This window comes from Daucus carota, chromosome 8, assembly GCF_001625215.2.
Source record: "Daucus carota subsp. sativus chromosome 8, DH1 v3.0, whole genome shotgun sequence".
Taxonomy (NCBI): Eukaryota; Viridiplantae; Streptophyta; class Magnoliopsida; order Apiales; family Apiaceae; genus Daucus; species Daucus carota.
Genome location: NC_030388.2, coordinates 28,423,940 through 28,448,666, shown reverse-complemented (window position 1 = coordinate 28,448,666; position 24,727 = coordinate 28,423,940). Strand labels below are relative to the sequence as shown.

Below are 24,727 nucleotides of genomic sequence, written 5' to 3'. Positions count from 1 at the left end.
TACCTTTGGGAGAGGGAGAGAGGGAGAGAGAGAGAGAGAGAGAGAGGGAGAGAGAGAGAGAGAGAGAGAGAGGGAGAGAGGGAGGGAGGGAGAGGGAGAGAGGGGGAGAGAGACAGAAGGAGAGAGGGAGAGGGGGAGGGGGGGAGAGAGAGAGAGAGAGAGAGAGAGAGAGAGAGAGAGGAGGGAGAGGGAAAGAGGGGGGAGAGGGAGGGAGAGAGAGAGAGAGAGAGAGAGAGAGAGAGAGAGAGAGAGGCATCCATCCATCCATGGATGTAGACTAGGTTTCCATATCCTTCTTTCCTAGTGATTTTTACCCGTTTGAACAAAAATAAACAAATGGCGTGTTCACCCGTCCTTACTTCTTTAAGCTAAATCCTCAATACTGTAAACAATTTGCTTTAGCTTCCCAACTGAACTTCTGGTCGACTCCAAAGGTTGGTAGTACTACAAATTCTGGAAGATAAATGGATAATTTGGGTCGAGTCTTTTACCTCAAAGTGGAAGCTGAAATGACATGAATGTCCATGTTACACTGTCTTTTGCTAGCTAGCTACAAAAGCCCTTGTACTAGCACTACACAATACTGGACTCTCACTAGAGTGTGCTTTCTGCTTATGATTTCTTGTCATAGGCTTTAAGTATGAATCGAGAATCGACATTGCAAGCGCAACTTCTTTACTTTATCCCATCCTTGGGAGACCACAAAGCCCCATCATTGTTTGTGTGTGGAGGAGAGCATATACATATATATAAACATATGATGGTATATATGTATATAATTTGGCAGTGAAGCTTTATAAAAGATTACCAAGTACAACTATGCCATTATCAGCATATTAATGGCTAGTACCTATGAACATGCCTGCGGTTGTTATTTACGCTAGATGGATATGAGTGCTTATGATTATGTACATCTATAACTCTTTTTATTGCATGGCCATGAACCATCACAGACATATGTTCAGCGGAAAAAAAATAAACAATTTAATCTTAAATTTTTTATATATATATAATAACATTCAATGTAAAATTATACTAGTATTTTATGATTAGTCACTTCATACGTGATTTTATCATTTGCCACTGTTATATACCTGTAATAGTTTTGAGATGAACTCTTCAGACTTGAAACACGAAAAGAATGCATGGTGTTTAAGTTGGATTGACTGGTATGGACATACACAAGTGATTCAAATGTTCATCCATGATTCACATCAACCTGTGTATCTTTTGGTTGTAGGTCGGTGTAAACCTACTTCCGACTAGCCATATTTTTGTTTATATATATAGTTGAATATTTTAGAGTAAAATGCATGTTTGTCAGTTTGTGGCTATATATTCATTTTAAATTATAAAGAAATTTATCAAATTATGTTTTTTCAAAACTTTTTATAATTTTACATTTTTTTATTAATATTTAAAAATACTGTCTACAACTAAAATCAACTACACATAACATTTTCTTTACACGCATTGAAGCAACTTTTTTCGCATATGATAAATTATATATAAATCTTGATAATTAAAAATATTATTTTTGATTAAATAAAAAAATTATGATTGGCACTTGAAGATTATAAAGCCTAACTCTTATAATGAATAAATATAAAGAAAAGTTTGGCATGTCCAATTATAAGGCTGTTTAAAAGATACCTGCACTTTGGTTGGTTTATAATTATTACCACTCCAGAAGAATAGAAGAATATTACAGTACCATGATCACATTATTAATTGACCAAAAATTTATATATGTATTCTTTTTCATTTCGTTATTCCATTATTCTACATAATATCTTATTATATGTAATATGGGCACAACACGTAAAAGCTTGTGATATATCTGCAAGTGAACAGCTGGATAATTTATAAATTGATGGGATACAACAGATTGATCCTCCAAACATTGTTAATGGGAGCTGCTATGGGATGAAATTTTATGTGTGTGTATATATTGTAGTATTTGAAAAAGTAGTATCATATACTTGGAATACTGTCACATATTCTATCCCAAGCTTTCCAGCTAATTGGAATACATACTTGTGATCTCTCAAATATCAGTCAGGATGCTGATGACAAATATCAAATTTTTTGTTTTTTTAAGAATCTAAAAACATTGTTATTTTATGATGAGATTAACTAAACATTAGTAATATAAGTACGCTTGGTAAGTGCTGTTCGGAGACATGAGTGATGTGCTTGTGGCACCAAATAATGCAGCTATGAAAATGTATAGCTGAATGTGCACTATTTGATCTATATTTTGAATAATATATGATTTGACAATTGATGTTTTCTAAATCTCTCTTTTTCTTAGTTTCCTGAAACTGTTCAATTGATCAGAGTATGGCTTACGGCTCTAAGTCCTGGTAAGATTCAATAAACACATTAATATTCATTTTCGTTTTTCCATTTTTATCAAAAAAAAGAGAGGGTAATTTATGTATATTCATATAAAAAAATGTATGCTGAAAGCCTAAATCGGAGATTTAAAAAATTACATGACTCTTAATGTTTATTAGGTAAGTTGCAATATTATATATCATAATAAAAATTCGTTTTAAACATAGTTTAAAATGTGATCCATCAAGTACAAGTACATGGTCAAATATAAATGAATTATATTCACATTAACTATATATTATGTAAAATAAGTTCAGATAAATAAAATATATTACGATTTGTAGCTGGTACTAGTCTCACGATATTATGGGAACAAATACCATGCAGTTACATGTTCATACTTTAGAATAAGTTCAATGGGAACTAGCAAGTTCTAAGACGTGCGCCAAAAGTATGTTCTGATGGTTAAAATACTATATTAATTACATCAACTTGTCTTATAATTATAATTTATTATTAAAATTATAATATATATTTGTACATCCACAACAATTTTTCACTTTTTCATGTAAAAATACAGATTAGAGAGGAAATAAAGATAAAAAGAAAAAAATGAGAGTTTAGATGTGTAAAAAACTAAATATTTTTTTATTGATATTATTAAAATAGAGCATGAATATTAATGTGATATATTCTAGTATTTTAATATATACTAGAAAATTATTAAAATTATCAATTATTCAAATATCCTAAATTTTAGTTACATATATAATGTTAAAAAAATTATTTTACTTACCACATTTACCTTGGGTAATTTATACATCTAAAAATACACACACATGTACTTTTAACTTTTAATAATTCAATCAGTTTTATTGTTTGGTGTCGTTTTAAACCGAGCTTGTTCCTTAGACTCCTATTCTCTATATATCAGTATGGTTTGAGCCTAATTATCCAAGTGAAATAATAATACGTGATTATATACCAGATACTAAAAGTTAAAACACAATTTCTTCTGATGTGATTTATGTGATTTATCCTTTTTCATGCTGATTAAAGATAAGAATGCTTGGCAAAAATTAACAAATACAATAATTTAGTTGTTGCTTAACGACTTTAAGCATGATTAGTCAAAAGTAGATACGTGTGAAATGCGAGTTAAATTGCTAGAATTAGCCAAGTAAACTGGAAGCTATCTTTTTCTGAAATAGTAGTTCCACTTGAAAAACAAATAATAGTGGGAAGAGAGAATTATATTAGGTATATAACAAGTAGCTTGATTTCATACGTTTATAAGATTCTAACATATTATTCACCACTACTATATATATGTGATCTTGTCGGTCGCCATATTATCTGCTCTGATATTATATATCATATTATATTTCGTTAGTTAAGAAATAACTAGCTCAAAAGATGCATCATTATTAAAAATAGAGCCTCATTAAGCCATGTGCTTAAACTAATTATGATTTAATAGCTCATTATATTATTTAATATATTTGTCACCTGTCAAATTCACCTGTCTACAACATCTGAAAATATTGCTCAGGCCCAAATGCCCAGTCTGGCTTCTTACATGTAGTTCATAAAATATGTTGCCCGAGATATATCTGAGTTCATTGGCTTCAAACATCTGAGCTTATCGACTTCAAAGTTCAAACAGTGTATTTTATATAAGAGATACAGCATAAGACCAGGACCCTTAATATATATATACATACATGATACATACATACATGCATGAAAGATGCATGAAGAGCGATAGAACAATAGCCCAAAAGTGATTACAAGAAAATAGTATTAGTTTTCATAGTAACAGCCACACACACACTTCCCAGCTGAAAGCTTGAAACATAATAATGTATCAAAAAAACCATTTCTCCTCTTGCTAAATGCACATTTCGTCGGGATAACTGAATGGGAATGTCAAGATTACTAAGTTGTGTTTGGTTGAGGTGAATGATTCCAGAAAGAATAGAATGAAAAATGAACTTATGAACAATTTTTAAGAAATTTCTTTCCTTCCTCCATTCCATTCCTTACATCATAGGCTAGATATCACACCTCCAATTTGAGATGGAATGCTCCATTCTCTCCTATCCTCAATTTCTTCTCAAATCTCATCATAGTAATTTTGCACTCCCTCAAATTATTTACAAAACTTTCTTACCATCTCTATTAGTTTCAAGTATTTTAACTTGTCCCGTTCCATTCCATTCTCCCCAACCAAACACAACATAAATGTAAAGAAAATTATAACAGCTAACAAGACTGTATCTCTCTAAAAATGTGTTACAAAGCTCTTATCGATTTTACAGATTCCTCATATATGGAGAAGAAAAAAAAGATTAGATCTAAAACTGAAAACTAGTCTAAATGTTACAAAGTTAGAGAAGGCGCATAGGTCAAGATGTTAATGACCCAGGAGTCAATAAATGACAAAACATGGGAAAGAAACCGATAAAGAAGAACCCTGCCATGCATTAACTTCATTATCAAGTCTACATTTCCTTGCACTCTCCCAGCATATCTCGCATTAGGCAAAACCACCTCTAACTCGGTATTCATTACGAGACATTTCTGCATACATCCTATCTCACTCAGGCACCTGCAGACAAGTGAAATATATGAATTCACCCAGCCTCGGAAAAAGCAGGTAAAAGATAATAAATTTGACGTGACGAAAAGAAACATAAATTCAGAACCTGTGGGATTATTCTTCCACATCCATTCCTGAGAACCCTGCAGACCCTGCAGCAAAGAAGATACATGATGTTCAAGCAAATGAAGAAACAAGTGCAAGGCCATTCAAGAACACATTACCACATACATACCTGCTGGAATCGTGAGGGATCATTTACTGAGCTAGCAACCGCCGGTGATTGTTTATAGGCAATATCCTACAGTGCCAAAAGATTATTAGGGAAAAAATTGGGAAGGTTTCCATATCGAAAGCATGTTGCATTAATGTATATTTTGGTGACAGCTCATTTATGAAATCAATTACAAAGTTTATACCATAACATATCTTGTAAGACTTTAGACAAAAAGGCAAAAACCCTTTCACTAAGTGGCATAAAATGGAGAATAGTTTCATATTAATATGACACTAATATATACGAACTAGGGGGTGAACTGTTTACAGAAATATATATTGAACATAACATCATTTAATTAAATAAAACTGGTGACTTTTTGCAACTTTAAAATCCTATTCACTAAACGAATTTAAACAAAAAAAAATTCCCCTTATTTAATGCACTGCAAGTCTGCAAACAGTTTTTACCAGTTTTGCATATAATTCGAGTTGTAAATATTAAAAAAAGTGATATACCACCTAGCAAAAAAAAAAAAACAGTGACATACCTGAGTACCTTGGTGACCTGCATATCCAGGAGCCTGGTACTGTATATTTAAAAATATATAAGGGTCAGTAAAGATATGTCATATGAACAAAATATAGTGTGTGTTTCAAGAAGCATAGATCTAAGTTAATATTCTCTTCAATGGAACTCACTGAAGAAGACTGAGAGGGCTGTTGCAGCTGTGGTGGGTAGCGGAGCTGCGGTTGAAGTTGTGGCTGGAATTGACCTTGAGGGTTTGGAGGAACTTGCTGAGTAGGGAGACCTTGGGGCTGAAACTGACTTTGAGGCTGTTGAACTGAAGATTTCTGTAGTTGTGTCTGCTGTTTTTCAAATGATGACAGCTCCTCTGGCTTTTCCCACTGCAGTGTCATGTCATCATTCATATTAGATATAGTTAATTACTAACATATATGGCAGGAGAAAAACTCAGATAGGAGCTTTTTCAAATAGTAAGGAATATTACTTTGCTTTCACCAGTTGTACTATTGTAGTAGTATTTGAATCCTTCGGGAGAGGTATGCTCTGTCCAGTTACATTTCAAAGGAACTGCTGTGTGTGTCATCTCAGGAATAACTGAAGGTGCAGTTGCAGCAGAAGGCCCATCTGCAACCGGAGGATTGACCTTGCTGCTGGCACTTGTCTGTGGAGTCATTCCATCCCACGAGGTCTGGAGGAAAATAGTTTTCAGCAAGAGATATATTAGAAAGCCACTACATCCACTATATTTCACATCAAGATTTGGTGGAAATGAAACGAACTTGGATGCAGTTTAGTTATATGGTAGCTTAACATATTGTAGAGTGCATATAAGAAGCCATAGGGGGGAAATGTCCCGAAAATTACAAGCTTATACATACAAAAGTAGTTTAAGAACATCAAATAGGATGTCATTGATGTCATTCAATTACTATAAACTTAATACATGCAATGTACCTGCTGAGAACTAGCTTTTGGACCTTGCTGCATCGTAAAACTCTGATTTGATGGTTGCATCATCTGCAGCTGTTGCTGGATCTGTGAGAATGCCTGTTGTGATGATTGAAGCCTTGCCTGCAGAGCTTGTGTCTGCTGTGACAGCATCTGTGCTGTCAACTGAGAGGGCGACTGGTGAAGAGGTTGAGGAAATTGCTGCTGAGGATTTAACTGTGGTTGATTTGCAATACCAGGGAGAGATTGTGGTGGTACATTATTATTTGACGGGATTTGTGTCGAAGCAGGTGGAAGATTCTGCTGGTTATGCGATAGTGAAACAGGCAGCTGCCCATTTACACCAGGCTGCTTTTGAGATGAATATGTCTGACTATAAGGAGTCTGTGCAACAGAGGTTTGTTTCTGAGGGTAAGATCCTGCTGATTGTGACTGCATCGAAGATGGGTACTGCTGTGATGAGTGATATGGCTGTTGTTGCACTGGTGTAATTTGCTGGCTAAAAGACGGGACTTGCGGCTTTGACTGATTATAATTCTGTACAGATTTCAGGCATTAAAAAAGGGAAATTTCGCTGTTGCTTGACAAAGTGAGAGAACAAAAGGCAGAATCCAAGTGAATATGTACCTGTGGCACTGTTGATGACGAAACTGGAAACACAGGGGAAGAACCGTCAGCAGAGCCACTAAAGCCCCCAGAGGAAGAACCACCCTGAAGTATACACAAAAACATTAATAATGGTTATCTTGGGTACTCAAGTCAACATAATTATAATTAATGTTCAAGTAGGCTACGATCCCACAACATAAAAGACTTCAATATCAATCTTTTATAGTCAAGTATATCTCAAAGATTATTCTTCAAGCCACAACTAACTACAAACTGGTCCAAAAGCTCAATAACTATTTGGTACTTGCCAGTTGCCAGTTGCCACAGTATCCACATAAAACATGGACATTGTTATATGACGTACTACATAATTGCAGGCAACAGTTTTGGGACACAAATTAGAAAATACTCATAATTAAACTCATGCAACAGAATTCAACGAATTTCTCAAAGTTTTTGACCGATAAAATACCAAAACTTATCAGCTACCTTAAAGTAATGCCCGATATCTATTCAACTTCTACTTCTACCATAAGTGTAGATCTTATCCTCAATTTACAACTTGCTGTATTTAATAACAGTTGACTCAATATGGTCAATACGGCAGTTTTAAGACAGGTCACTGAAAATAAGTACAAAACTTAATAAGTAAATATAATAGGATGTCCAAAACAATACTCATCTAAAATAAATAAAGACTCTAGACTCTTTTGGTTCGGAACAAGGGATTTCAAAGCCTTTTTGTCGATCATTATTGTTTTCGAGCTTGACATTTATGGCATCAACTAAGCATACATTAATAACTGACTGGAAAGGCTGTCACCTCAATATAGACTGCAGGCAGCCTCAAGTGTCTTCAAGAGCAACTAATTAGTCCAACCTATGTGAAAGATAGTATCCGATACCAAACTAACCAAACCTAGGGACATCTGAGCTTTTGATTTATTTTGCGGAGTACTAAAATTTTAATATTATTTTAGTAGTATAACTACTTATGACCAGTCTAATTTTTTACTATTAACACAATTCTGGTGCAAGGTTTCAAACCAATAGTTCAAAAACAGAAAGATTAGCAACAGTCAGTTGACCTCACAAGTCAAAGTCTTTTTGAAAACATTAAGAACGGAGATGCACAGATTAGCAGAACGGCATATCATCGATAAAACATATTAAACATGTATACATGCATAATGCATATAACAATATAAACTTCTTCTTACTGGTGTTGAAGGTGCTGGAAACCGGGTATGTATCCCAACGTCAGATGGCACTTGATTCTGCGGACTCATTGGATGCCAGGTATTAGGCAGATTATGGTTGTGAGTAGTCTCAATCGTGTTTGGCATTGGCCTGCAAGATTAAGTATCAGTAACAACAGTGTATAGAGCAAGGTGGATTAAGATTATAACCATGCAATCAGATAAAATACATGACAAAGTCAAAGATGGACAGAATTACCTAAGCCCTGGTGGTTGAAACCGAGGACCAAAACCAGGACCACCAAATGAAGGACCATTTCTGAAAAAGAAAAGAAACCGAGGATATCAAAGAAACCAGTAACGTAATCTTCAAATCGGTATAACCCGCGCAATACTGAGGAACATTTGAGGCTGAATGGAAACTCTAGGGATTCCAAAACAGTTCATTCGAAAAGAAACTTCCCATAATGACGAGTCAGTAAAAAATAAGGAATCTGATTTTCAGCTTGTGGTCCAAACCACCAACTGGAGAAGTAATGTTTTCTACCTCTGAGCATACTTTTGAGGGGTATACTACATGTTCTTTTACAATTTAATAAACTCAATCACTTACAAACTTCAAGAAGTTTTATCTAACAGATAGCCCTAGTAACTTTCGCTGTACGGTAATAGGTTTAAAGATTTTTTTTAAAATATTATGCAAATACATCCTAAAAAATTTAATCATAAGACAATTGTAGAAATCTAAAACTCACCTTGATTCCCCTGGTCTTGGCCTTTTGGGATCAGCAAACCGAACAGTTAGTGGCTGATCACAACCCTAAGATGCAAAGAAGATAAGTCAATACTCAATAATAGGACCAATGACAAATAAACAAATGCACAGTGAAACTTACTCTCATTATATAACTTCCACTAAGTGAATTTATTGCAGCCATTGCCGATTCTCTACTCGAATATTTCACGAACCCACATCCTTCAAGAAATTTGATGATTATTAGCATTTGAAATTAAAAATAAATAAATAAAGATTATGTATACAAACTAGAACTGTAACCCTGCGGAATCATTATGAAAACAAATCCGAGAAGAATCATAAACATATACCAAAGAAAATCAAGAGCGCGGACCTAAACCAAATATGAACAGCATTACAGCAAGCAATCTATATATTATCACAAAATACTCGATAAATCTAAACCAATAAATTCCAAATATAGGTTTTCAAAAATCTCAATTTCCACAATTTAGTTCCCAAAGCCTATTATATTTAGAAAATGAAAATGCCTAGGTCAAGCATTGTACAGTAAACTCAAATATTCAAGAGTGGAAAATTTTCAAAATCAAATTGTGTTGCATACTTGAATAAAAAAATTCCACTAGCCTTTTTCTGCTTTTGCGTGCAAACACACACAAAGTGTGACACAAAAGATGAAATAAATCTAAGGAATACAGTATCTGCCCATTGCACAAATAAAAACCATGTAATCGAATATCAAGCATAAACGCATGATTGAGAAAGGATAGCAACAGGACTAACCACGACTCTGCTTCATTTCATCACGCATTAGATACACATCTTCAACTCGACCATATGGCGAAAATATCTGTAACAGAAGAAAACTTCATCAGTATATCGCTCATATCTTCTGCATTAAATAGAAAGATAAATTTAAGCATATACGAAAGAGATGTAATAGGTTGCAAGAACTTCTTTTTCTAAAAGGAAATATACAACATGATACAAGAAGCTGAGGTTTATCATGCAATGAAGCAACAAACTACATTTTTCTGCGATTATCAATACTTCACCCTCTTTGAAAAATGTTACATCGGAAAAGAACCAACTTTCAATATGCAACATGACACTAAAGAAGGAAACTCATGGCATGCGATTAACATGTTACACCCTTCTTGTTTCTCCATTTAATTGCTAATGGAACAAAGAAAATGGCCATACTTCTATCCAAATGCGATAAAATAATACACAGGAAAAACATTAATTATTATAAAGTATTTCTACGAAAAACATATACTTATGACTTGCCTCCTCGACTTCTTTTTCTATAGCTTGTTTGTTCAGTGAGCCAACGAACAATTTGTACTCAACTGCACCTAACAAACAACACAAAACATCAAAATTGTAATAAAACAGTTATACTCAAAAATCAAAAAAAATAAAAAAGCACGCAATCTCAAACATTCTAAACAGAGAGTAAAAAGTTGTGCATTTCAACAAAGAAGATTCACAGTTCTGCCAAGTACAAATCAGAAATTAGAGCCAATCCTATAAAATCCAATCATAGATTTCATCCTCCAGATTTTAACCACATCATTAAAAGCAGAGCTTTTTGTTTGCCAGTCTATCCTAAGAAGAACAATAGTCCAATGATTTTCCCAGTCCATATTTCCTTTTATTAAATTTCCAAACATTAGTCACGCAAGTCTAGAATGGCCACATTGGGTAATTTTACCCCGTTTAATCCCAAAATCGTTACATCTTGCACTGTAACGATTTGCACTGAACACGCTGCCTTCTGAGTGAATGTTATAAAATTCTCATGATTATATACATTGCCTCCTGTGATTCAGCATTTGATGTGAACACTTTTTCTTTCTTGTTCCAACAGAGACAAACCCTATTGAGTTAAATACTTAAACAGGAGTTACTTCCCTTCTGCTAAAGAAATATCATGGGATCTTGATATAAGTGTAAGAACTTGCCAAACAGAAAGCCAACCCCAAAAAAAATTCCCTTCATCCCAAGTAAATTTAAAAAAAAATATTGTTACTAGAAACAGATAGTAACTAAAACTAAAACACAGTTGTACATAATGCCCTAGGATAATCTCAACTAGAACAGTTTTATAGTGATCTAGTGAATAACTAGAAAGAGAATTCTCTGGCCTCAATAATATATTTAAGAACTGAACTTTGCACATAAGGGATGCTAATAAGTATATAAACAAATTTGATGGTAACAGAATTTACCTAAGCGCTCTCGCTCCCCATCAGCATATCTCACTTGGATAGGACCCACCCCCTGAAACAAATGCATGCTAAATATTAACTGAGATCAAGTAAATAAGACGTGAAAGCAGAAGTGACATACCCCGGGTAAAGTGTGCTGATTATGCAAAGCTCTAATAGCCCTATCTGCCTCCCCTGAAGTAGCATATTTTATAAAACAACATCCTGCAGGGAGCAAACAGTTTGTACCCAAATTTCAATAGCAGGTAACCACATAGTTAGGATGATGAATTGATATACATGCATTTACATAATATTACATACACCCGAATTTACAAAACGCAGGTCAAACTCCCGAAGATGCGTAAACAGTGTGCAAATTTACTATTTTAAACCAGTGTTCCCAACATATATAGCACTAATATTAGGGCATCCATATACAATTCATAACATTAGAATAAGGCCACGTCACTGCCTCTGTTCCAGCAATTGTTATTGGCATCATACTCTTCCAACTTTGCTCAAGTTTTCTGGAAACGTACCACATTGTTAGGCATGTAGTTTGTATAGTAAACTACTCATTCCCTAAGCTTCTATATATGAGCTGATCTGAACTTAGTTGCCTCTCTTAGCCCCTTACAAATGCTATCTATATAGCCACTGAAATTCACATGACAGTTCAGTTTAAGTAGAGGGAAGACTGTTCAGTTATCGTGGAGTGAAGTGCTGCCTTGTTAGAGTGAGGCGCTGCCTTGAATTGGTTAGGCATATTATTTCATTTAAGCCATCAAGACCGCAATGAACAATGGTACACACAGAAGTCTGGATGCCATTTATGAATTTATGATGTCGTAATTGAGCTACTTCAACACTGATTATGTAAGCAACTTGATTTGATTATATTTTAAATCAGCCTCCTAAGACCACAAAATATGATATTCAAAATCTGAATAACTTATATTTCCTAAAAATAATGACTAACAAAATTATAAGAAGTCATATAAATCATAAAAGCATTATAAAGCAACATGAAACTTTATATACATAGCAGTACCTCATCTTTCAACTAACATCAGCCATCTATGGGTCATATTAAACACTACATACTGCCCATGACCAACAACATGATTTAATTCCCTGTATCCTAATGGTCATCACATTAACTGATACCCATAAGGCCATAGGCAAAGTACAACTGCTTGTAACCATATAAACAAATATTAAACCATACAAGATCCCATGAAAACAGTCCAACCTTTAACCATCAAACAAATATCGGGAAAACAAATTGACATTATGAATAACTTTATCCATTGATCAATTGATCCAAATCACAGGAAAATAATATGATGCAGAAAGAAGTATGGAGCTATTAAAGTAAAGCCGCATGTCCCTCATTCAGTCAGTCTAATGCACCCGTGTTAGTTATGTAACTTAAACTATAAACCATTGTGACACAGATGATGGCGTACCTACGCTAGCCTCAGATATTATCCACAAGAATTATTATGTGTGAAAATAAATACCACTACTAAGGGTCATTGGATGCCATTGCAAGCATCCACAAAAACAGCATCAACACTCGACCAAAAATAGAAGTATAACGCCAAAGAAAATAACGTTTACAGAGCTACAATATTATTACCCATTGCCCAATTACAGTATTTAAAATAATTATGCAGTTCATCAAGCAGCAACGATGGCTTTTTGGCTTTTTCGCTATATAACTACAGCACATGAAACGAATAGAGTAATCTATACATACAAATGTCCATACATCTATGCATATAAATAAGAATGTACAACCCTGGTGCAGAAAAATGAATATATATATATACATACATACATACATACATACATATATATATATATATATAACCACACCAACATATAACTGTACTCGGAAGAAGCAAAAAAAATTAAATACATGCATCTTTGAAAGAAACAAGAGTACATTATCAAAACTAACTTGAAACTGAAATTGACATCAATTGACATCCATTTAAAAAAAAAATCTGCAAATGCAATGTCTATACAATAAGCCACATATAAATGTGGATGCGTTGTGAACAGACATTCCAAAAATAATATGCAAGTAGAATCAAACAGCGCTTATCAATTACAGAAGCAGTTCATCTGATTAAATTAACCACAACTATGTAAAAGAAATGTATTCTGATAGCAAGTACTTTACAAACTACATGCTTTACACAACAAGACCATCACTGAATGAATTACAATAATGCAACAAGTGTCATTGTCCAAGTTAAGTAAATACGCCATCAAAAACCCAATATTTCAAATGATAAGAACATTCCAGCACTCAATAGGGCAGTAATATAAACATATGTAACTATTAACCGAGTCATTTATCTCAACCATACAAATTTGCGATGCCACATGATAGCCATGTGGAAGACAACTTGTTCACATTCTCATATACTGCTGACAAAATACGACACAGATCAACTAACCACAGATTAAAAATAACTAATTCAACTACCATCAGACACAGGTAAACTGCTCTGTGATTGTTTGTACTTGCAAACAGTAAACAACTAAAGACAACACGCCACCCAAAGAGATCTGTCAACAAATACATTATAAGTTTAATGATGTCACATGATTTATAAATCAGAACATTAAGAAAGCACAATTGCAGCCTTCACAGTGAATAAACCAAAAAAACCATAATTGTACTAACGGAGCCCACAAACAGTGCTCTCATTAACAAATGACGATTTTAATATATTGATAACAAACACTGGTCCAACACCAGTTCATCACATTCATCCAGAGAAATATTCATCAACAGACGGATTAATTCAGATATAAAAACCAAATGTCAAGTATGTTCTAGATCAAAAACTCAGTTGTCTTGTAATATGTATACTCCACCATAAGATATTAATGCTACAGAGAGTAACCAAGAAACGAGCAAGATAAATTCTCATATCCTCACATGATGGGATAGCAAAAGACCATGAGACCAACATGATTAATTTCCATACTCTGACACTGTTAGATACTAAATATTAATATCGAAGAACTCAAAATGGACAGCGAGAGAATTAGATGAGCAATAGTGAGAGAAACCCCAGTTCATCAAGTACTTGTACATAAAGGATGCTTGATATATATACGTAGGGGGTGGGGGGTGGGGGGTGGAGCATTTTTAAGATATTATTATCAATAAAAGTCTGAATGAAAATTACAGACAGCAATTCAATCAGTAAGCAATAACTAGCAATGGTCGACTCAAAATGACTATGTAAGTTCACTATTCAGTAATTGATATAATATACTTGCACAAATAATTATGATGCAGGTATCGTCTAAAGTCCTAACACACACAATTGAAATATTAAAAGCAACCACAAAACGAAGAGTATAAATCCCAACAGACATACTCTCACAAGTCACAACAACAGGGGAACTGAAATTATAGTGGAAAAATTCAAGAGAAAATATCACACACGTAAATGAGAAGTAAACATACTCAGATTCCACTCAAACAACATTCATCACGCATGCTACAAAGATATGCGGCCATTATCAAAATGTAAGGAATGATTTCTTATGACTAAATCCAATAGAAAATATACTAAGAACAATCTATCCATATAATTAGGATGGATTATTGTGGAAGCTGTAAACATGAAATGTAACCAGATTTGACACCTCATTAAAGGCCTGGAGTACTTCACTGGTCCTAACAAAGGGAAAGGGACAAAGGCATCTACAGACAAATTTAAAGTCCAAGCTATAGAGTATAGACCCATTCATATTCAGACATCCACATATATACGTCCAATTTAAATGAACATTTTATGCATTCGTCAAAAAAAGAATCCATATAATCCTTTTGTTACAGTGTTTTACGTATCTAGAAACATAAACAGCATTCGTGAGAAGTGTCACTTGTTCTACAAAGACAACTTCCACAAAAATGTAATTATTACGAATGCTACAATGGTAATAGATACTTCTTTGTAAAACACATCTTAAAGTTTTACAACAGCCATCAACATGATGAACAGCAACATCTAAAGCTTCCTGGTTCTCAATCAACACAGAAATTGATTTTTAAGGGTTTAGTCTTTGCCTTCTTTGTAGACAGGACGAACATACAAGATCAATCGCAGCCAAGAACAAGAATCCAACAGGTGTTGATTAAATAACTGAGATGAAACATAGGCTAAAGATGCTCCTCTCGTCCCCTCAGAGGACCTGAAAACAGATAACCTATAGGAAAAAAATATATTCATGGGAGAGTATACATGCATACCTTGCTGTTGCCCAGTTTTCTTGTCCTTGATCAGAGCAACCTCTAGAACGCGTCCATGTTGGTCAAACAACGGCCGTATCTGACACACACACAAAAAAAAAAAAAAAAGAATTGGGAAGAATTGATATGGTTTTTATAAATCAAGTCATCAACTTAATTATTTGACTATAAACTCAAAGCATAACATTATTTTGAAATAGGAACTAAACAAGAGGGGTCCATTTGTAGACATAAAATATAAATCAATTTACTTACATCTTCTTCAGTGGCTGTCCTTGGAACAGAACCGACAAAAAGTTTGGCGAAAGCACCCCCATCTTGATTATCTACGAAAAATCACATATCAGTGAGAAAAACTATACTAACAAAGCTATAATACTACTTAACAAAAAAAACAAAAAATACCACTGTAGAACATAACTTACTAATAAAGATAGATGGATTCTGCATCCAACAACAAAAATTGCAACATTATGATTATACAACCAATGCAACTTATAACAAAAGTGAACAGCAACCAACTTATTTTCCTTATAGCATTGGCTTCTCAACCCAATATCCAAAACCAATATCAACATTAAAAATTTAAACCAAAACCAAGATTCTAATTTTCAGCCTGTCGGCATAGTCGTAAATATGCAATGAAGAAATACCACATGGTTCGGAGAAGCTACAGAGTCGATAAATTACTCAACTTCATGGTACAGGTATATCATCAAGAACGGACAGAAAGTCCTTAAACCATGTCAACACAAATAACCCAATTATCAATCAAGCATATCATAAGAAAAATAATATGCTAACTAATTTGTTCAGCTTTCATTTGTATGTAAATATTACAATTCAGCTAAGAAGCTGAAATTTTCAGCTTCATATTAAAATTTACAACTGTGCTATTATAATTATTCAAGATGAATATCAGGAATTCTAGTAATTTATTAGCCTCGCATGCATATAAACATCACAAATTATTCTCAGTCAACTGAATAACAAGTACAAGGAATAATCAGCAGCTAAAATTCAATTTTTAATTAAAATTAAGAAATATATATAATTATTTACAATAATCAAAAACTACCTGGAGATACCGCAGGAGCGGAAAAAGGATACCCTCGCTTATGGCCAGTAACTGGACCCTGTGGATCAAAATCAACCCTACCTCCACGTCCTCCACCAGTAGTAGGACCCTGTTGATCAAAATTAACAGCACCGCCACGTCCTCCACTTATTACAGGACCTTGGTGATCAAAATTAACTGCACCGCCACGTCCTCCACCACTAACTGGACCCTGCTGGTCAAAATTACCCCGTCCTACACCACTAACTGGACCCTGCTGGTCAAAATTACCCCGCCCACCACTAATTGGACCCTGCCGATCAAAATTACCCCGTCCTCCACCACTAACTGAATCCTGCTGTTCAAAATTACCCCGTGCTCCACCACTAAGTGGACCCTGCTGATCAAAATCACCATGGGCTCTGCCACTAATTGGACCTTGTTGATCAAAATTACTCATACCACCCCGTCCTCCAACACTAACTGGACCTTGTTCATCATAGTTAACCACACCGCCACGTCCTCCACGACTAACCGGACCCTGGTGATCAAAATTGCCACGCTCTCCGCCACTAATTGGACCCTGTTGATCAAAATTACCATGACCATAGCCTCCACCAGTTATCGGACCATGATAATCAAAATTTCCCCGTTCTCCACCACCAACCACACCCTGTTGATCAAAATTACCTGGACCATAGCCTCCACCACTTGCCGGAGGACCTTGGTGATCAAAATTGCCACGTCCACCACCACCACTTGGACCCCGTTGATCAAAATTCCCCGCACCGCCACGACCTCCACCACTACCTGGACCCTGTTTATCAAAATTACCCATACCACCACGTCCTCCACCACCATTTGGACTCCTCTGATCAAAATTACCAGAACCTCCACGTCCTCCACCGCCTCGAAACCCCGGTCCACGCCCTCCACCTCCACCACCCGAAAACCTAGGTGGACTATTGACACCACCACGGTCACGACCGCCGCTAGAAAACCCCGAATTAAAGTAACTCCCATCAGGGCTAGTGTGATTGTGATTGTTGTGGTGTTTTTTCATTGGATAAGCGCCGTCGCCTCGTGGCGGAGGCGGAGGAGGCGCTCTGGAGTTGCGGTAGGGCCGCGAGTCGCCGTAGCGATCGGCTGCGCCGCCGCGGTGTCTATCCATGGAGAATTGAAACTGAAATTGCAAACCCTAGAAAATTAAATTGGGGATTTTACTATTTTCGTAAATGTTTAAATAGTAAAAAAGGGGAGTGTGTAATTTTATGAATCGAGGAGTGTTGTACGTGTAGTGGGTTTATATACAGCATATAGAGTACGCCGACGTCACTGATTTAGATACACGTGCTGTGCACGATGAATCCTTTATTCTTAGCCTCGTGTCAATTTTATGCTATTACACATTTTACTTACACTTTTAGGGGCAGTTTGGCTGAACTTAAAAAAAGTGATTTATTGCTTAAAATAAAGAAGTGGATTAAAAGTGATAAGTTGGTTTAGACTTATAAGCTACCGGAAGTGTTTGAATAACGTGACTTATAAGCTAACAGAAGTTTTTTAAGTGTTTGGATAACTTAACTTATAAGTTGGTATTAGTTTGGTTTTGTAATATTAATAATTTGTTTCTTTTAAAAAATTAATTGTAATTATAAAATATCTTTTATTGTTGATACCTGAAATATTTTACAAGTACCAAAATTTAAACGATGCATTAAAAGAAAAAATTAATAACGGCAAAAAGTTCATCATGTAAAAGATCAGGGTCAGGACAAATGATAAACTTTTTAATTTATTTGGTTAAGTGGCCAGAAAATGCAGGGACTGGGACAAAGGGTGTAGAGCAGAACCCCTGCCCCTTTGACAAAACTGGATAATCCCAAAATTATGAGTTCTCCTGCTATTTAGGGATTATTAACCAAAGAAGCGGAAGTCAGGCTTGAAAAATAAGCTAGGTATTGGAGCTTCTTTTGCTGGACTTATTTCCTCTTAATTAAGTGCTTCTTTTTTCTTGCCAAATGCACCAACAAAAAGCTGAAGCAGGCTTCTCAGGCTTTTAAGCCCAGAAGCCACACAGCCAAACACCCACTTAATATACCTCTGCATCTAGCGTCATACCCATTAGAGCATCTCTAAATGTTAAAGCACTTAGCTAAAAGGTGAAGGTGACGTAGCATACTATAAATAAAAATATTTAGCCAATAGCTCGAAAAACTTATACTCTAACAATATCAAATTGTTGTCTGTAATTTTAGCCAGCTTCCTATGCATGGCTAAATTTGTCGAACCTCTGCAGGTATATCAGTGGCGGAACCAGGAATTAGACTTTGGGGGGCTCAAACAGTATTGTTCACGGGTCATTCGAGTACGAGATACGGGATCAGATGCGTAAAACACTAGCTCTTATGAATCTGGTACGATGACCCGCGAATTTGGTTCGCAATTCGATATCTTGATCCTTTTCGGTGATTTTTTACTAAACAATATATAGTCTACCCGAAAATAGAGAAGTAAGTTAATCAAAAAATGAATTTTAAGGTTATTTAATAAATGGTAAGGACCTTCAATACGTATTTATAAGGGGATCCAAATTTTTTTGTAAAAAAGCATGTCTCGCGTGTTTTTTCATTCATCTGTGTCATCTTTCCAAATCCTTTCTTTTCTTATTTCTTTTACCAAACTACGTTTCTAAAAACAGTTTCAATCAAGATAGTGTCAAGTTATCTTCCTTTGTTATTTCGCTTAAGTTAAAGGTGGATCGCCAAAATCAGCAAACTCAAACGTGATCCCCAGTGATCCAGGTCAAAGAAGAATCGTGTTCCAGAACATTTCAGATTAACACTTTTCATGTAGAATGCAGGAGCATTTCTTAAGATTATACAAGCTGTTAGAAGAGATACATACACATTTTAATATATCAGAAGAGTAATGTAATTATGTGCAAAGTTTTTTGAAAACAAGTGACCATCAAACAACGGAACCCCCACATCATGTTCATCAAACAGCGGTTCATCAAATTATATATCACTCAATTGTTCAAAGTTCAAACTCTAATTCTTGAGAAATCCGGAACCCTCAATTAACAATCTTTTTATACAAAATCACAGTAGATGCGAAAAGATTAAAGAATAACAATTTATTCAAGAATCAATCAAAATATCATACCTTGAAATTTGGAAAGCAAGTCTCTCTCTATGATATCTATAATTCAGTGGGGGCTAAAAAAATTATATTGACATCCTAATAATTCAGCGAGGGCTGGGAAAAAAATATATACTGTTTTTTCGGGTTCAAGGGGGGCTCTAGCATCCCCTAGCCCCCCACTGGTTCCGCCACTGAAGTCTATAAGAATCTTGCACATCATTTATAACCATATTGAACTGATATATTGAATTGAAATCTGAATGGCTATATACATGTAGGTCTGCCCAGGGTCTCATGATCATTCTATTTTTCCGGAGAGAAGTCATTAAAAATGATTTTTGTAATATATATATATATATATATATATATATATATATATATATATATTTTAAAGCCAAAAATTGAAATATGTATTTTTTATAAATGATATTTTTGTGGAATATTGAAATCCCAGACATTGACACAGGAGTAAAAGGCAAACGTTTTTATTATTGTCTCTACTCACAAAATGACGACCTCGATACATATTTACAACATATTCCTCAAGTCTTATTTAGCAAAAAAAAAAAAGTCTTATTTAGCAAAAAAAATTAAAAAATTCCTCAAGTCTTCTTATTTCTTTAAAAAAATAATAATTGTATTGTACGTTTTCTAGATGCATATGAAAATATAGTTTCACATTTTCTAAATTTTTTATTATATATAAAAATTCAAATATTAAAATCTTATTTTAAACATTATTAAAATAATTTATGAAAATCTTAAAATGTGTCCGAGCATACGTCCGCGGATATAGATAAATGAGGGAGCTCACTTTTGAGCCGACATGTGGGATTTTTGAGTAATGCACAAACCCACCATAAGTTCGCAAAAGATAATGATTTTTGGTATGATTTGTTGGTGTGGTTAGTAGCAGTACTCATGCTTATAAACTAAAACTAAAATCTCCACGTCCTCGACGTGGGATTGAGGTGTTCATCTATTTCAACTAATATAAAAATATTATTTTATAAATTATTTAATTTTTTTTGTAAAGCTTTATTCTATTTAATATTTACAATTTTTTAAATAAGCTATAAATTTATGTTTTTTTAGATATTTTTAAAGTATAGATATTTTAAAATTTAGGTTTCCAAAAAAAAAATTAAAAAAATTAAGAAGTTAATAAGTTATAATGAAATGAAAAGGACGGAGCATATATATACAGCGCTACGCGAGGAGAGAAGAGAGCACAAGTCAGCAGCGAGTACAGTCGTCTGAGGAACTAATAGCAAAAACCCCTCTCAAAACTCGTCGGCCGTTTCTTCTTGTTTCATCAGTAAGCTTCACTTCAACATATTTTCGTAATCAATCAATCTCTTGTAGAAATAACTATTATATTAACTTATTGTACTAAACCCTAAACCCTAAAATCTCCCCCAATTTATTTACCTCTTTATTTAATCTTTTCGTGTGATCATTCAGACAATATCAAACAAAATGGCGGAAACAAACAAGGATGTGAGTAAGGGAATGGAGAATTTGAGTATTGCTGAATCCTCATCAACCACTTTCAAGAAAAAGCCTGTTATCATCATTGTTGTTGGAATGGCAGGTAGGGGTTTTCGAGTTTTCGGGTTTTTAGTTAAGGTTGTTGTTTGTATATTTGTGTTTGTTTGTTGAGGGGGTTGTGAAATTTTGTGCAGGGAGTGGGAAGACTACGTTTTTGCATCGGTTGGTGTGTGACTTACAGGGTTCGAAGAAGAGGGGGTATGTTGTGAATCTTGATCCTGCGGTGATGACTCTTCCGTTTGGGGCTAATATTGATATTAGGGATACGGTTAAGTATAAGGAAGTTATGAAGCAGTATAATTTGGGACCGAACGGTGGCATTCTCACTTCGCTTAACTTGTTTGCTACTAAGTTTGATGAGGTACGATTATATGCTCGTTAAGTTGTAGTTTTGGGTATATAGAGCTGGCTTGGTGTGTATTGCTCTGCTAAAATTTGTTTGAATTAGTTGGGTATATAGACTCTAGTATTGACTTTAACGGGTCGTGGAAAAATGGAGGTAGAATGATTTAGAGAATTTGTTTGAGGTATACCTATTTATTACTGACAATTGGTCTTTCTTCCCTTTTTTGTTTGAATATAATGTTAAACTGCAGGTCATTTCCGTGATTGAGAAGCGAGCTGATCAACTTGACTATGTTCTTGTTGACACCCCTGGTCAAATTGAGATATTCACTTGGTCTGCCTCAGGGGCAATAATCACTGAATCTTTTGCTTCGACTTTTCCTACAGTCGTCACTTACGTTGTTGATACACCCCGTTCGGTGAACCCTAATACCTTTATGAGCAATATGCTGTATGCTTGTAGCATCCTTTACAAGACACGACTTCCCCTTGTACTGGCCTTCAACAAAACTGATGTTGCACAACATCAGTTTGCTTTGGAGGTACAGTCCAAATTTTCAGTTATATCCTTGTGGAAGTGTTTCATTTCTGGTATTTTTTGACTGTTAATATTTGACCTGATAGTTAATAGGTTGCTCAGAGTTTTGACTAGGGATGTGTGGTGTTGATGGTTACTTGTTTAGTGACTTGTCAATTGCCACTGCTGGTTACCGGTTACAAATAATTTGATTGTTAAGGACTCGAATGTATGCCTATCTCTTACGAGGTAGAAAATTAACAACCACAGACTAGACAGCTTGCCAGCGTCTTACATTTTCACATCATCATTTTCAAAGATAGAAAATTTTAATTACAAAGTGGTAATATGTGAGGTAAGGTCCGCGCCGCTGGTCTACTGATGTGCCATCATTAATATTGTGAGAGGGTTGAAAATGGGTGACTTAAATTACTCATTTTATTTTATTATCCCTCACAGTGAAAGTAGCTAAATATATTCATCTGAATAAGTTATTAAGTTATATGCAACTTATATTATATACCAAAAATATGATTTTGGAGGTTAAGAGAAAATATAAAGCGCGGTTCATATATATAATTGATACATTACCTGATTGTTGTAGAGTTCGTACATAATCTAGTCCGGCCTTCCCTTTGATATTGCCCAAGTTAGGTTTCATAGGAGATAAGAAGAGAAGAGAAAATATTTTTTTCTTATAATCATATCCAGTTGAAAAAGCACACTTTTATTTTTATTTTCTGCTGTAGTAAATTCATCTACGCAGCAACGTAAAATAAACTAAAATTCACACCTGAATTTTCAGTGGTCTGCTATTAATTCTTCTTCTACTTGATCAAAAGATATTGTTGCTCTCTCAGTCATTCAGCTCGTGCTTATGCTTGTAGTGTAATTGAATTACTTATCAGGGAAAAAATAAATCCTACTAGGGAGAGTGGCTTGAACCTTGCTGCTGCACTCCCTGGTCTACTGAATGTAATTTATTACTGGTATTTGCTTTTTTTTTTTGGGCATATTTTTTTCATTACTTAAAATTGCTGTACTGAAAAAGTTGGAAATGACATGAATCTTTACATCTTCTCGTGAATAGTATGGCAGAAAGGGTTGTTGAGATGTTTTCAACAAAATAATGTTTACTCAAGTTCCTGGCTGAATTTGAATTCAAACTTATGTTTAGGGGCTAGGGTACATAAGAGGGATAGTGCTGGAGCAAGAACTTGATTTGTGAAAGATAGATATATTTTATAGTTTGTATAAACGATAGATCATAAATTGTGTCATCCTGTTTGTTAGATTGATTCTGCATCTTTGTTTCTTTCTGTTGTTAAAAGAATCCGAATAATTCATTGCTGTTCTGGATGTTGGTACAGTGGATGGAAGATTTTGAGGTATTTCAAGCTGCAGTGGAATCAGATCAGTCTTACTCTTCCAATCTGACTCGGAGCCTCTCCCTTGCTCTCGAGGAATTCTATAAAAATTTGCGAACTGTTGGATTCTCTGCAGTGAAAGGTGATGGGGTGGATGCATTTTTCAAGGCAGTTGAAGCAAGTGCTGAGGAATACATGGAAACTTACAAGTATGTCAAAAACTCAATTGCTGCTTACAAACTGATAATTTCTTGTGGTATCTAGGCATCTAGCTGAAATGATAAGCCTTTGCTGTATCTTCTGCTTTGTTATGACTTCCACTAAAATGCTCATCTACCTTTATATTTTCTGCTTTATTTTTGAAGGGCTGACCTTGACAAGAGGCGTGAAGAGAAGCAAAAGTTAGAAGAAGACCGCAGAAAAGAAACAATGGACAAGCTGAGGAAAGATATGGAGAAATCTGGGGGAGAAACTGTCGTATTGAGCACAGGTTTAAAGGACATGGACATTAGTAGTACTAGGGACACCGCCATGATGGAGGAGGAAGAAGGGGAAGAGGAAGAAGAGGATGAAGATGGTTACAAGAGGTTTGGTGAGGACGAGGATGTCACAGATGATGGTGAAGATGACGACGAAGATGATGAGGTGGCCAGTTTTGCTTTGTAGATTGGAACAATTCTAATATGTTTACTTCAGAAAACCTTGGAACCACAAGGCCCACAACTAGCAATGAACATCCTTGGGAATGAATTATTTGTCTGTTTATATAACTTGCAAAAACTTTGAAGGATTCCCTATTCGTTGTGCTAAATTCATGTCTCTCTTTTGCATGGGGTATTTTGTTTACTTCAACTTTTGATTTTAAGCTAAGGAAATATATTTTGCTCTTCATACAAACAAAACCAGGGAGAACTTTAAATACTTAATATTATCTTAAAAACTGATTGAATCCATTCATAAAAAAAATCTTCTTGAATGAAAATATATTTAAATACTATATCATATCAACATAGTTCATGTATAGGCCAAAATTTTGGTTTGG

General features: G+C 34.8%; 2 protein-coding genes across 3 annotated transcripts; one reads left to right on the top strand and one right to left on the bottom strand.

Moving 5' to 3' along the window:
• Positions 1-4,585: 4,585 nt before the first annotated feature.
• LOC108199382 (flowering time control protein FCA) lies at positions 4,586-18,045 on the bottom strand. Of its 2 annotated transcripts, none has more exons than XM_017367168.2 (19): positions 16,780-18,045; positions 15,957-16,027; positions 15,702-15,780; positions 11,556-11,638; positions 11,435-11,486; positions 10,491-10,558; positions 9,984-10,050; positions 9,340-9,419; positions 9,199-9,263; positions 8,703-8,762; positions 8,465-8,594; positions 7,263-7,346; positions 6,642-7,172; positions 6,172-6,375; positions 5,861-6,067; positions 5,710-5,748; positions 5,178-5,243; positions 5,049-5,094; positions 4,586-4,951 (listed from the first exon to the last, which is right to left on the bottom strand). In XM_017367168.2, the coding sequence occupies exons 1-19, from the start codon at positions 17,927-17,929 to the stop codon at positions 4,944-4,946; spliced, it is 3,090 nt and encodes a 1,029-aa protein (XP_017222657.1). In that variant the 5' UTR covers positions 17,930-18,045; the 3' UTR covers positions 4,586-4,943. The 2 variants fall into 2 exon arrangements, with proteins under 2 accessions (XP_017222657.1, XP_017222658.1); XM_017367169.2 differs by having other exon boundaries at positions 10,491-10,552.
• A 3,046-nt stretch (positions 18,046-21,091) lies between these two features.
• Positions 21,092-24,515, top strand: LOC108198494 (GPN-loop GTPase QQT2). Its single transcript, XM_017366248.2, has 6 exons — positions 21,092-21,223; positions 21,370-21,499; positions 21,591-21,817; positions 22,053-22,343; positions 23,689-23,894; positions 24,051-24,515. The coding sequence occupies exons 2-6, from the start codon at positions 21,385-21,387 to the stop codon at positions 24,349-24,351; spliced, it is 1,140 nt and encodes a 379-aa protein (XP_017221737.2). The 5' UTR covers positions 21,092-21,223; positions 21,370-21,384; the 3' UTR covers positions 24,352-24,515.
• The last annotated feature ends 212 nt before the right edge of the window (positions 24,516-24,727 follow it).

Excerpts from the sequence above, each read along its gene's own strand:
- LOC108198494 (XM_017366248.2), top strand. The coding sequence starts at position 21,385 with ATGGCGGAAACAAACAAGGATGTGAGTAAGGGAATGGAGAATTTGAGT. Across the intron at positions 21,500-21,590 it reads CATTGTTGTTGGAATGGCAG|GGAGTGGGAAGACTACGTTT; the intron begins GTAGGGGTTTTC and ends AATTTTGTGCAG. Across the intron at positions 22,344-23,688 it reads AACATCAGTTTGCTTTGGAG|TGGATGGAAGATTTTGAGGT; the intron begins GTACAGTCCAAA and ends ATGTTGGTACAG.
- LOC108199382 (XM_017367168.2), bottom strand. The coding sequence starts at position 17,929 with ATGGATAGACACCGCGGCGGCGCAGCCGATCGCTACGGCGACTCGCGG. Across the intron at positions 7,173-7,262 it reads CGTCATCAACAGTGCCACAG|AATTATAATCAGTCAAAGCC; the intron begins GTACATATTCAC and ends AAATCTGTACAG. Across the intron at positions 5,749-5,860 it reads AGCCCTCTCAGTCTTCTTCA|TACCAGGCTCCTGGATATGC; the intron begins GTGAGTTCCATT and ends TTAAATATACAG.